Source organism: Myxine glutinosa, chromosome 1 (assembly GCF_964187855.1).
Source record: "Myxine glutinosa chromosome 1, kmMyxGlut1.1, whole genome shotgun sequence".
Classification (NCBI taxonomy): Eukaryota; Metazoa; Chordata; class Myxini; order Myxiniformes; family Myxinidae; genus Myxine; species Myxine glutinosa.
In genome coordinates this window covers 253243173-253256464 of record NC_136261.1, presented here as the reverse complement: position 1 = coordinate 253256464, position 13292 = coordinate 253243173, and the positions used below count along the sequence as shown (strand labels likewise).

Sequence of the window (13292 nt, the reverse complement as noted above, 5' to 3'; positions counted from 1 at the left end):
CTCAAAGCTATGCGAGTTAATAAAATGGTGGATATTTGTTTATAGCCACTCCCAGAATGGGTGGAGCTATGGGTGGAGCTACTCTGCAAACCGAGTAAGCCACACCCCGGACAGACACCCAACAGATAGACAGACAGACAGACAGAATCATCTACGGCTATTATAATATAGATATCTGTGCAGTGTCTGTGTTGTGTTGCCACTGAACTACTCCCTCAAACTTTCGTGAAATCGTACCAAACTTCTGGTATGCAGCTACCTCTCCCGTCGGTATGTCCTAAGTGTATTGCTTTTTTTAATTTTCCATTTTTTTTTTTTCCTCAGGAATTTTTTTTTTTTCCAACTTGTTTTCAACTTCAATTGTTTATAAAATGTAATATCACGTATATTACAAATACATTTGTGTATTATGATTGTTTGAATTATGATTTTTTTTTTTTTTTTTTTTGTAGACAAGATCGAGGCTCATGAAAGAGCTAACCGACACACAAAACACAAAAAACAAGGGGAGCGGCAGACAAGATGGGGAGAGAGGGGGAAGGACACAAAAGAGAGGGGGAAGAGGGGGAAGGACACAAACACAACATTTGAAAGCAGGGACATCGGGAGGACTTGGGGGGAGGTGGGAGAGGATTAAAACATATGAACACTGCAAGGACTCTGGGGTGAATTACCGGGGGTAGAAAAGATCAAGGTTTTCGATGGGGGACGATAAGAGATGGTGGTGAACAGCTGTTTTAAAGACCTGGAGGGATGAGTGGGATTGAAGGGAGTGGGGGAGTTTGTTCCAGAGGCGGGAGAAAAGGGGAATGAAAGAGTGAAGGTGAGCAGAGAGCCTAGACTTTGGCAGTTTAACCATAAGAGGGTTGCAGGCAGATCGTGTGCGACCTGAAGGAATATTGGGGGGACAGAGCACAGAGAGAGCTGGGGGAGCAAGGCCGGAGAGGAGTCGGTAGAAGACAGAAAGACCACCAACCTGCCTGCGGTGAGTGAGTGAAAGGCCCTCGGCGTTGACTACATCGCAGGAGATTCCAATGATTCTGAAAGCTTTTTGGCCTCAACAGCGTGAAGCCGAGCAAGGTGTGAGGCAGGAGCACCAGCCCAGAGGGGGGAACAGTATTCCATTGAGCTGCGGATGAAAGCCTTGTATGTGGTGAGGAGCTCAGGTGTGCCAAGGAAGGACTTTGCACGACGGAGGATGCCCAGTCGGCGACTGGCTTTGGAGGCCAGCTTGGAAATGTGGTTTTCCCAAGAAAGATCATGGCAGATAGTGAGACCCAAAAGCTTGAGCGACAGAACTTCTTGGAGAGGATTGTTGAGAAAGTAGATGGGAGGGTTGTCCAGTCGGTCCTTTCGGAGAGACATTGTAAGAGTGTGAGATTTGTCAGGATTGAAAGACATGTTCCACTTGTTTGACCAGTCTGTGATTTTGTCCAGGTCTGCAGAGAGTGAGGAGGCTGCAGATTGCCGATCTGAGGGATGAGGAATGGAGTGACAGAGAGTAGAGTCGTCAGCAAAGAGATAGAGAGGATTTTCAAGAGAGTCAGAGAGATCATTGATGAAGACCAGAAAAAGCACAGGGCCCAGAACACTACCTTGGGGAACTCCAGCCTGAACAGGAAGAGGAGATGAGAGAAACCCATTCAGGGCCACACGTTGACTACGACCAGAGAGGAAGTCCGCCAGCCATGCGTGGAGATTTCCATGGATACCAAAGGAGGAGAGTTTGGAGAGCAGAGCAGGGTGCCAGACCGTATCGAAGGCACGTGAAATGTCAAGGGAGACTGCTCTAATTTCCTGTTTGGCGTTGAGGACCTCCATCCATTGTTGAGAAAGCAGAAGCAGCATGTCCAGAGTAGAGTGACCAGGTCTGAAACCAAATTGATGATCAGAGATCAAGCCATTGGAGAAGAGGAAAGATTTAATATCTGAAGCAATGATGGATTCCATGACTTTGCTGATAATTGGGAGAAGGCTGATTGGTCTGTAGTTGCTGGGATCTGTTTTTGCACCTTTTTTGTGCAAAGCGGTGATGTTGGCTGATTTCCAAGCAGATGGCAGATGACCTTGAGCAAAAGAGAGGGTGAAGAGAACAGAAAGAGGGAGTGAAAGAGCAGAAGAACATGATTTTAGGACCCGTGGGCTGATGCCGTCAGGACCAGTTGCAGAATCAGAGTCGAGGGTTGACAGAAACTTTTCCACCTTGTCAGGAGGAAAGGACACAGAGTCCAGGAGCAGCTGGGTACGACTGGGTACGGTGGGTACAGAGAGGGATGGGTTTGGGACACAAGATTTAGAGGCAAACACAGAGTTGAGGCATTCAGCTTTTTCACGTGCGGAGTCAGCCGTTAAGCCGTTTGAGGTGAGGGAGGGGATGGAGGGGGAACAAACACCAGAAACAGATTTGACCAGATGCCACCAGGATTTGGAAGAGGGAGACAGATAAGAGAGTTCGGTCTTGAGAATGGTGAGATATTGTTTCCTGGCTCTCCTGAGGGTGGACACACTTGTTTCGGGCTTTGTGAAAGGAAATGAGATTTCCTTCCGTTGGATTTGCTTTCCAGGAGACGAAAGCAAGTTGTTTCAGGGCAACAGCCTCACCACAAGATTCCGTGTACCATGGACGGGAGGAAGGGTATGACAACTGAAGACGAGATGGTATAAATCTGTGCATGAGAGAGAGCAATTTACTTTGAAAGAATTCCCAGGATGAGTTGATGTCAGAGGCGGTAGAGATGGGAGACCAGTCCAGATGATTGATGGCTGCTTGAAGACCGTGCCAGTTGGCCTGAGTGAAATGCCAGACTCGTCGACGCTGAGGAGGCTCTCTGAGAATGGTCAGAGAGATGTCCACTTTGACAAGCACATGATCAGATGAGCCGATTGTAGCAGAAGAAGAGCAGCAGACATTTTCAGGGAAGTTTGTCATAACCAAATCCAGAAGAGAAGATGCTCCGTTGACTGAGATCCGGGTCGGGAAATTGACAGATTGTGTCAGTCCCAGTGAGTCGCAGAAGTCCTTTGCTGAAGAGCCATGGCTGGTGAGAGAGGTACCCACACCCAGCCAACTGGCATGGTGACAATTGAAATCACCACATATGAGGAAGAGAGAGTTGGGATGGGTAGATAGAAGTTGGTCCATATTATCAGACAGTGAGATGTAGATGGAGTCATCGCTGATTGTTGGACGGTACAACACACATATGAACAAAAGGTGGGAGCGAAGGGGAAGCCGTAGCCAAAGGTATTCCTGGGGGTGAGGTGGAGAGAGGGCAGTGGAGGGCGAGTGAGGAAGAGAGTTTTTTATAAAGATAGCAACCCCACCTCCAGGACGAGGCTCAGGTCTATCATACCGGAGGAGGGAGTAACCTGGGAGAGATACCAAGCCATCAGAGACATCATGAAGGAGGAAAGTTTCTGTTAAGCAGATCACATCTGGTTTGTCAGAAGCAACCTGTATGGAGAGGTCAGTCAAGTTTGAGCGAAGGTCCCGGATGTTTGAGGTCCATACCGTTAATGAAGAGGAAGGGGGAGCATCGGGTCCAGAACAGGGGGGGGGGGGGGGGAGGGGTAGGGTAAGATGTGGAAGAGGAGGAAGAGGTAGGGAGAGCTGTTGAAGGTGTGTCAGAGATTTCAGAATAGCTTGGAGAAAGGGAAGAATGGGGCGGACAAAAGGTTTGATGGAGATTGGGTGAGGCACAGTGAGGTGTTATTTGAGGAGGGGGAAGAGCAAGGCAGAAGGTTTGGGGAGATGAAGGTGAAAGTTGGAAGGAGGAAGAAGCAGGGAGGATGCTTTGAGGAGGAGGGGTGAGAGGGGAGTCTAGGAGGGGAGGAGCGAGGGAGAGTCTCGGAAGGGAGGGGTGTGGGAGGAGTTTAGGAGGGAGGGGAGGGAAGGGGCAAGGGGGGAGATTTGAAAGGGATGGGTGATGGGGAGGATTTGGAGGGGAGGGGTGAGATTGGATTTTGAAAAGTGTACGATTCATGGGAAACGAACATTTTTTGCAAAATGAGTTTGAGACCTTCGAGTCAAAAATACGTTTGAGGACACTGGAGGAGGGATGGAGTTCAGGATAGTTTATGGAATGTAGAAAGGAGGAACTGTAAGAGATGGTATTATATATATTTTTTGGAATGAATAGATTTGGTGAGCAAGACGAAAGCATCCTTTTGTAGGAAAAGAAGAAAAGGGTGTTATAATATATGAGAGAAAATAGTTGTTCAGGGGAGAGATTATACATTTCTAACCGCATGATCGCGAACGAAGAACGAACGAACTAAAAGAACAACAAATAAACGAATAAGACCTGGGAAGGAAATTTTTTTTTGGGGTTTTTTTTTTTTTTTTTTGTGAATACAGATATTAAACAAGGAGGTACGGGGTGAACGACTGGTAAACGACTGGATTCATGTAAACCATGACAAAACAGCAACTCAGGTACAATCATTTATCTATATTTCTACATATCTGGGCAGGGCACTGTCTGTTGTCACTGAACTACTCCCTGAAACTTTTGTTTCCGTGGTGGTGAGGTGTTTCTAAACACGTGGTGGTGAGGTGTTTGGAATTACGTGATGGTGAGGTGTTTTGAATTACTTGGTGGCGTGGTGTTTTAAATTACATGGTGGGAAGGTGTTTTGAATTATTTGGTGGTGAGGTGTTTTAAATTACATGGTGGTGAGGTGTTTTGAATTACATGGTGGGAAGGTGTTTTGAATTATGTGGTGGTGAGGTGTTTTAAATTTGGTGGGGGTGAGGTGTTATAAATTACATGGGGGTGAGGTGTTTTAAATTACATGGTGGTGAGGTGTTTTGAATTACATGGTGGTAAGGTGTTTTGAATTATGTGGTGGTAAGGTGTTTTAAATTAAGTAGTGGTGAGGTGTTTTGAATGCCATGGTGGTCAGGTATTTTGAATTACATGGGGGTGAGGTGTTTTGGATTACGTGGTGGTGAGGTGTTTTAAATTTGGTGGGGGTGAGGTGTTATAAATTACATGGGGGTGAGGTGTTTTAAATTACATGGGGGTGAGGTGCTTTAAATTATGTAGTGGTGAGGTGTTTTGAATGCCATGGTGGTCAGGTATTTTGAATTACATGGGGGTGAGGTATTTTGGATTACATAGTGGTGAGGTGTTTTAAATTTGGTGGGGGTGAGGTGTTATAAATTACATGGGGGTGAGGTGTTATAAATTACATGGGGGTGTGGTGTTTTAAATTACATGGTGGTGAGGTGTTTTGAATTACATGGTGGTAAGGTGTTTTGAATTATGTGGTGGTAAGGTGTTTTAAATTATGTAGTGGTGAGGTGTTTTGAATGCCATGGTGGTCAGGTATTTTGAATTACATGGGGGTGAGGTATTTTGGATTACGTGGTGGTGAGGTGTTTTAAATTTGGTGGGGGTGAGGTGTTATAAATTACATGGGGGTGAGGTGTTTTAAATTACATGGGGGTGAGGTGCTTTAAATTACATGGGGGTGAGGTGTTTTAAATTACATGGGGGTGAGGTGTTTTAAATTACATGGGGGTGAGGTGTTTTAAATTACATGGGGGTGAGGTGTTTTAAATTACATGGGGGTGAGGTGTTTTAAATTACATGGGGGTGAGGTGCTTTAAATTACATGGGGGTGAGGTGTTTTAAATTACATGGGGGTGAGGTGTTTTAAATTACATGGGGGTAAGGTGTTTTGAATTACTTGGTGGTGTGGTGTTTTTAATTATGTGGTGGTGAGGTGTTTTGAATTAGTTGGTGATGAGGTGTTTTGAATTACTTGGTGGTGAGGTGTTTTAAATTACATGGTGGTGAGGTGTTTTGAATTACATGGTGGGAAGGTGTTTTGAATTATGTGGTGGTAAGGTGTTTTAAATTATTTAGTGGTGAGGTGTTTTGAATTCCATGGTGGTCAGGTATTTTGAATTACATGGGGGTGAGGTGTTTTGGATTACATAGTGGTGAGGTGTTTTAAATTTGGTGGGGGTGAGGTGTTATAAATTACATGGGGGTGAGGTGTTATAAATTACATGGGGGTGAGGTGTTTTAAATTACATGGTGGTGAGGTGTTTTGAATTACATGGTGGTAAGGTGTTTTGAATTATGTGGTGGTGAGGTGTTTAAAATGACGTGAGGTGTTTTAAATGACGTGGGGTGAGGTGTTTTGAATTAGGTGGGGGTGAGGTATTTTAAATTACATGGGGGTGAGGTGTTTTAAATTACTTAGTGGTGAGGTGTTTTGAATTATGTGGTGGTGAGGTGTTTTGAATTACATGTTGGTGAGGTGTTTTGAATTACATGTTGGTGAGGTGTTTTGAATTACGTGTTGGTGAGGTGTAATCGTCCCAAACTTCCAGTCTGCACCTACCCCTCCCATATGTATGTGCTGAGGGGTTCTTTTTTGAATTTTACTATATATTTTCAACCTAAATCTTCAACCTAAATTGCCTATAAAAATGTAATATCACAAACACTACAAATAAATTTGTGCAAAATAATTGTTTGTATCTTGATTAGTGTGAATCATGACAACACAGCAACTCAGGTACAGTCATTATCCTCAGCTAAAATAAGCCCGTTCCTCAGTAACGACGCGTGGTGAGGCGAGCGATAACTTAGTAAGTAAATAATAGTTGTGCATTTTCCATCTCCTCTGCTCTTTTCCTTTGTTTCATTGATCCGACATGTTGTGTACATAGTGGATAACCAGTAGTCATGTCCCACTGTTTTGCAGCTTCGAAGAAGAAACAGCTTTGGTAGAGGTTATCCAGCTTTCACTTACAGATTGCTCAGCCGTAGTGGGAACAGTAGCTGTGGAAGACTGGTGAATACTGAGGGCACGGCCCTTAGCTGGGGTCATCAGGTCGCCAACAGGTAACACGGAAATAAGGCGAGAGGACCTTGTTAGATCTTATTGTACCAACTGACGTCCACGGCTGCTTAACAATCCGTCAGGCCATGGAGTTATCAGTGACTTGGTAGCTTCGGTCCGGTAGCAGGTCCAAATAACCTCCTTGTGGTAAGCCGCAAACTCCGGTGCTGTAGCAATATATATAACCAATCACATCTGTCACCCATAATTGGAGGGAATAACCAATCAGATATCCCCTAATTAATTACCACAGGTGGCTAGGATTTCCATAAATTAACCCCCATGCTCTTCCAGCCAAAGAAAGCTGTATAAAGGAACCAAGAAAGACTACACAAGGCAGGGTGTTTGCTGTTACAAACCTTACCTGCATCTCCAGCTGCAGACACTCACAAGTAGCACATGTATGAGAATTTCAATGCTATCCCCTCAACTGCCAGACCAGTTTCACACTTGTTGGTGAGTCATCAGCAACAGTGTAGATAGAAATGCGCACAACCAATGATTCGAAGCATGTACCACATGCAATGCCAATAGCATCCATAATGCATAATTCTCTCCGGCCTTGCACCCCCAGCTTGTCTGTGCTCTGTCCCCCAAATATTCCTACAGGACGCACAAGATCTGCCAGCAACCCTCTTCTGGTGAAACTGCCAAAAACTGTCAAGAAATGTCATGATATGATTACACAGTATGTGATATGCCTCTAACAATAAGGTACATATAATTTTGATACTTTGCCTGAAATGCCATTTGAGAATATGTTATGTTTATCGTTGGATCCACTTCAATTTACTTGGTCACTATTGAGAGACCGGTGAATGAGAGGACAATGGACATGATGATGTAAATTGCGATATAAGTTAGGTATCTTCAGGATGCTGTTCAACAACTTGGGATATTTTTGTGGCAGTGGCAATAAAAAAGGAGAGCCTCAGATGTTCAGTGTAGCATCGATCATGAAGTATATGACCACATAATCGAAGGTGTTTTGACACAAAACTAATACAGACCCATGTCATTATCACTGTGCCAAACCTAATTACAATCATATCTTACAATTTTGCTATGCAGAGGAGACGAAAATACGTGAAACCATTTGACAACATCAATGGGTAAGCTTTTGTAACATTCCTGTTTCACGCAAATGAACTGATGTTTCACAAACTGAACACATTGCATTACCAGTCTTATCGTCACCAAAATATTGTGACACTTTGATATTTTATTGTAATGCTTCACCCCCAGCTATTTCCTATCAGATGGCCAGATACAAATATTTAGGCCACATTTGATGGATTTTAACTGTGTAAAAACCAGAAACATATTTTCACTTTCACATATGACAGTGTGGAATTTTCAACTTTCAAAACGTTTTCAACATTCAAAAAAAAAGGAAAATTTTCAACAATCAGCAATAACAACACCACCGAAGCCGATGATGACAACACCAACCTACAGCAACAACACCATCAGTAACAGCAGTCTATTGCAGAGAGCAGGAGGCTTAGTTTTGATGAATAACGTTTTTGTTGTGATCAAGCAATTACATTTATGTAAAATAAGATTTAGTAGATAAGATATCAAATTGGTGGTGGTGGGTGCATTCTTTTAGACTGTCAAATGGGAATGCAATTGAGGCGGTGACAAAATTGGCAAAATAAACAGGAATTGACCTTCAAATTAAAGTCGTTTTACATTCCCACCTCCTCACAGAAAAGCACTGATACACCATGCAAGCATCTTTCGCAATTCACATCATCATGTCCATTGTCCTCCATGACAGAAAAAAGTAAAATCACCCTTCTGACAGCTTCCTTTCCCAAAATAACCTGCACATCCGGCATACTTAATTAAACTGACCCTGGCTATATCCATTGGTAAACATCTCGTGATAGAATTATTCCCTTGGGCTACTATTGTCCGCCTCACTCTTTGTTAAAGCCATGCAATGGGAGATTTACTCAGACCCACATGGTTACAAATAGTGGCGTTATTCTGGTTCCAAATAGTAAATTTAGGTAAATTAGTGACTAAATGAGCGAATAATGGATTGAACATATAATGGCAATAATGCATGACAAATGCAGTGACTACTTTGTAGTTTGTTGTAATGTTCATATAGAGTGAGTTTTTTAAAGCCTTTTTGTCAAAAAGCTTCACTAGCAGGTTCAAGCTGATTGGTAGATACGGTATATAAATACGAGAATATACATCAAATAAAAATACTTCAAAATAACATTACTTATTATAATACTGATATATAAATGTTATTCCAATATAGCAATGATAAGTTACAGAGCTAACCTAATAATTTAGGTAATATATGATATACAGTATTGAGCAAATTTGTTTGATGAAAAGTATCAAAATTACACTGGACGAAGGTCGAATCAAAAATTCAAAGCAGGTTGGCCTGTTTATTGTTACCATCTGAACCAATGACATTAGTGATCCTCCTATCCCATCCTCCTATCCTATCTCAGATCCCAGGCTAAAATCCCACTCACATTTTAAATTATTTCATAAAAATTCCGAAAACAATTTCACTTTGACATTATGGGGTGTTATGTGTCGATCAGTAACAAAAAATCTCAATTTATCCATTTTAAATTCAGGCTTTAACACAATAAAATGTGAAAAAAAACGTCAAGGGGTGTGAATACTATCGTGTGACTACCCTGTAGTGAACACCGCAGAGCGACACGGATGACCAAACGAGCTTTACTCCAAGGCGTTCAATCCAAAAATGACAGTATTCCTCACACGTGAGGGAAAGGAGGATGACAAACTTACCTGGACGGCTTCCACCCAACGTCTTCGCACCTGGATAAATTAACTCAAACGACACAGGATTTACTGTACAAAAATACCGGCTGTATTGAAGAAATGCCGGTAACCAAATGATGCACGATAAAATAAAGTCCTAACTGGAGCGCCCCCACACAGACTCAAACACAAACAATGGGAAAAATAACTGTGAAAATAAATGCGTTAATTTGTGGGCACTTAGCTCCGAGCTGCTCTTGAATCTCGTCAGGAATTGTCCCGGTTCACCACAGGCCTCTGCGTCCTTGAGCGGGAATCCGCAGGCTGCACTGCCCGTGGGCGGGAACTAGGCCTCGCCGCACAGTCTGCTCACTCCTGGCTTCATGCGCGAAGTGAACAGGCTGCGCCTGCTCGGTCGCTCCAGCCGCGCTTGTCCTCACGATCTTGTTCACCAATACCAACACCAAAGCCAGAAATCGCGAGGAAGTCCAGAGCCTCAACCATTCTCTATCAAAGTCTGAACCCAAGAGAAAGATGTCGGGACATGACTGTTTGTTGTAAAAGCCAGGACTCGAGAGAGAAAGAGCAAGCCAAGAGAGAAAATGTCCGCCCTCTAACTCCTTTGTACTCCAGGCTCTGACGTCATCCCACGACGTCTCTGTCTCTGCTCCTATCAGCGAGTGCCATATTAGCAGTCCTTGCTTGAACCAAATTCCGGACCAATCACTGCTCTTCGGGGCGTGGCCCCCCGGACCTGCCTGCCTGTGTTGCGATGTGATTGCTGGCAGTGCCAGCGGTAGTTGAATGTCTTGTTCTGGTTGGTTTTATTTAGTGCTATAAATGCACGATTTTCTGTCTTGGTGTGTGTGCTGCTGGTGTCATAAGGAACAGAGGAAAAATAACAGAGGCCATTACATACAGGGGAATAATTACCCATAATCCCTAACTAATTAACATAACCCCACTCCTCATGATGGGAACGAAGATACGCGTTTCCACGACATGCGGTCTAAACGAATTTCCTACTTATTTAATGGGAGTTCTTCTTCTTCACGACAGTCGGAGCACACTATCTATGCAATTCTACCTGGACGAAGGTATTGCCTACCCCCACAAACGTAACAATACTTTCTGAAGGCAATGTATGTATTTGGACATTATCAACATTGTCTACATTAAAGGGGAAGACAAACACATTTTTTTCTGAAAACAATTGAAAATCATTAATCACGGTTTAATTTGGAGGGTAATTTTTTTTTTTTTTTTTTTTGCCAATCATAAAGTGTCGAAAATATCCCTCTGAGTGTCGATTTTAGATTTTGCCAGTAACGTCATGTGATTATGTTACCTTGATTCAAATAGCAACTTACATAGAGAAAAAGTGTATTCGTGTGACAGTCGTTTTGTGTCTGTCCCATGTCGATGTCCTGACCCAGTGTAGGACGTAGGGAGGGTGGTGGGGATCGGTCGCCGTCAGGCCAACATGTGTTCGATTCACCACTCAAATCCCCCATGTCCGTATGCTGGGAGCTCGGCAGAGATGGTCTTACCGTTTTGAGCGATGGCTGTTTCTTCCACCTCATCATGGAGATGGCAACCTCTCTCAATCGTGGTGGAAAACCACAAGATCTAGCCATCTCTGTTGTTTTGTAAATCAAAAATGTTCCGAACACCAAAGCAAACATTTTGAAAGCCCGATCCTCACTCGGGTATTTTGAACAAACCTAGTCCAATTTCTGGCAATCCTTGGATCTTTCCACCATTGGTGTAGCATAAAACCATCTAGGTTACAATCACAAGGGATGCATCAACCTGGCATATTTGTAGGAATTCGAAAATTATTTGCCGTTCGATTTAAATTGTTCCTTCATGTTACTCCGTAGACAATGCATAAGTGGTGGTCGCTTTCACCACATGATGTCACGGCTAATCGTGAAGAATAATAATTCGTCTTTTAATTGCAAAATTACCTACTTTGTAAGTTCGGAAAAAGATCTCGGAAAAAGAAAAAGAAATCAGACAAGTCAGGAGACGACGATGGTTCACGAGCGAGCGGTATTCAATGACAAAGGACAGACTATAACCGAAACAAGCCCGTACAGGCCAGGCCCGGAAATGTCAAAACGAAGGTTACTGACCTTGAAATGAGATAGAAAATAATACATAATCAGTTATGAGGTTAGTTAGCTACACAATACCAAAAATTCGGTGAAAAATGAAATGAAAAAATAATAATAATAATAAATAAAATGGGGAAAAAATGAAAAATCGAGCTCAGTGGGGCTAGACACATGACATTGGCCTAACCAAATATCGAAACCCCTGTCAGATTCCACCCAACCCCTCGGAGAAGATGTAGCTTGAACTCGATTACCCCCTAAAAAGACATCTTTTTCGGGTGTGGCTCCGCCCACAATGGGCGCAATACGCCCACTCTAGGCTGGACACAACTAGATCATGATATCAACCTCCTACCAAAGTTTCATCAAGATCGGATGATATCATCGGGTAGTTATGCTGCGGACAGACAGACACACACACACAGACACACAGACATGCTGCGGACAGACAGACGCACACACATGACGAATATGGTGGTCACTTGATAACTCGTGAACCAAAAAGGACACATCCTATCTATTTTACAAGGTAGCAAGGGATATATGAGTGTTGAGGTGGTCTGAATGTTTGGGTTCCCCTTCAAGTATAAGCTCCGCAATGAGCTTTTGATAGAAATTTTATTAAAAGTTGTTCCAAACTGAGTTTTGCAAATTTGTTCTCTGATTTAGAATTTAAGCACGATTGTTTCCTCATACATCCATCGTTGGGAAGTCTTCCAGACAAACTTTAAATGGTCAGCACTACATATTATGTATTATTGAGCTAGTTAAAATGTCATGTGTATTATTATTAATTATTTATTAGTATTATTAATTATTTATGTATTTTGTTCATGTGCAGCAATAAAATGTCATGAGAGCAAATGAGGCATGAACTAACCAAAATGAGTGGATTCATAAATAAGGCTGATAAAACAGTAATTAATTAATGTTTCTGATCATTTTGAAATCAAGAAGTATATTTTCCAGTTCAGGCCGAACATTAGTCTCCTATATTGTCTCCAGCTGATATCCAACAATAAACATTGAAAGCTTGCTATTTGGCTCACTGGAGATACTTCAGAAGTAAAAACAATAAAAAAACCTTTTTTTGCAAACAACATCATGTGTCAAAGCCTTCAAAAGCATGAAATGTGTATGCTTAAAACATAACATTAAAACATAACTGAACATAACATTAAAATAAAGTTTTTTGCAATACAGTATCACAGACTTCCTTTTTTGTATTCAAATGCACACAGAAACCCAGACACAATAAAGTCATTTTGCTCTTCAACCAATGTTGAATACCAATCTTTTCAATCCTGTGTAATGCTGCCAATGATCCACAACAAATTCCAAATAACAATAAATAACCGTCAAGAAAATAACGATGATTAGTTGAAGAGAAATGGTGATGGAGGATGAAAATGTCCCACCTTTTTTGGCCAGAATGTTCCATTGTTCCAAACTGCAATAATAAAAAGGACAACCATTGTAAGCTCATTCTCAAATTTAAGGCAGCTAACTGTGGTCGACAGATTAAAATATATATTTAAGAATAAA

The 13292-nt window shown here is 42.4% G+C and overlaps 1 protein-coding gene across 3 annotated transcripts in view; it reads right to left on the bottom strand.

Moving 5' to 3' along the window:
• The window catches only part of LOC137436439 (C-type lectin domain family 18 member A), a 133248-nt gene that overhangs the window by 46676 nt on the left and 73280 nt on the right, over nucleotides 1–13292 (bottom strand). For 2 of the 3 annotated variants that reach the window (XM_068130239.2, XM_078786018.1), the window contains exon 12: nucleotides 13166–13197. In XM_068130239.2, coding sequence (XP_067986340.2) covers nucleotides 13166–13197 — 32 coding nt within the window. Of the gene's footprint in view, nucleotides 1–12671; nucleotides 13198–13292 lie in introns of those variants that run through there. The other variant, XM_068130235.2, reaches the window with a different exon arrangement.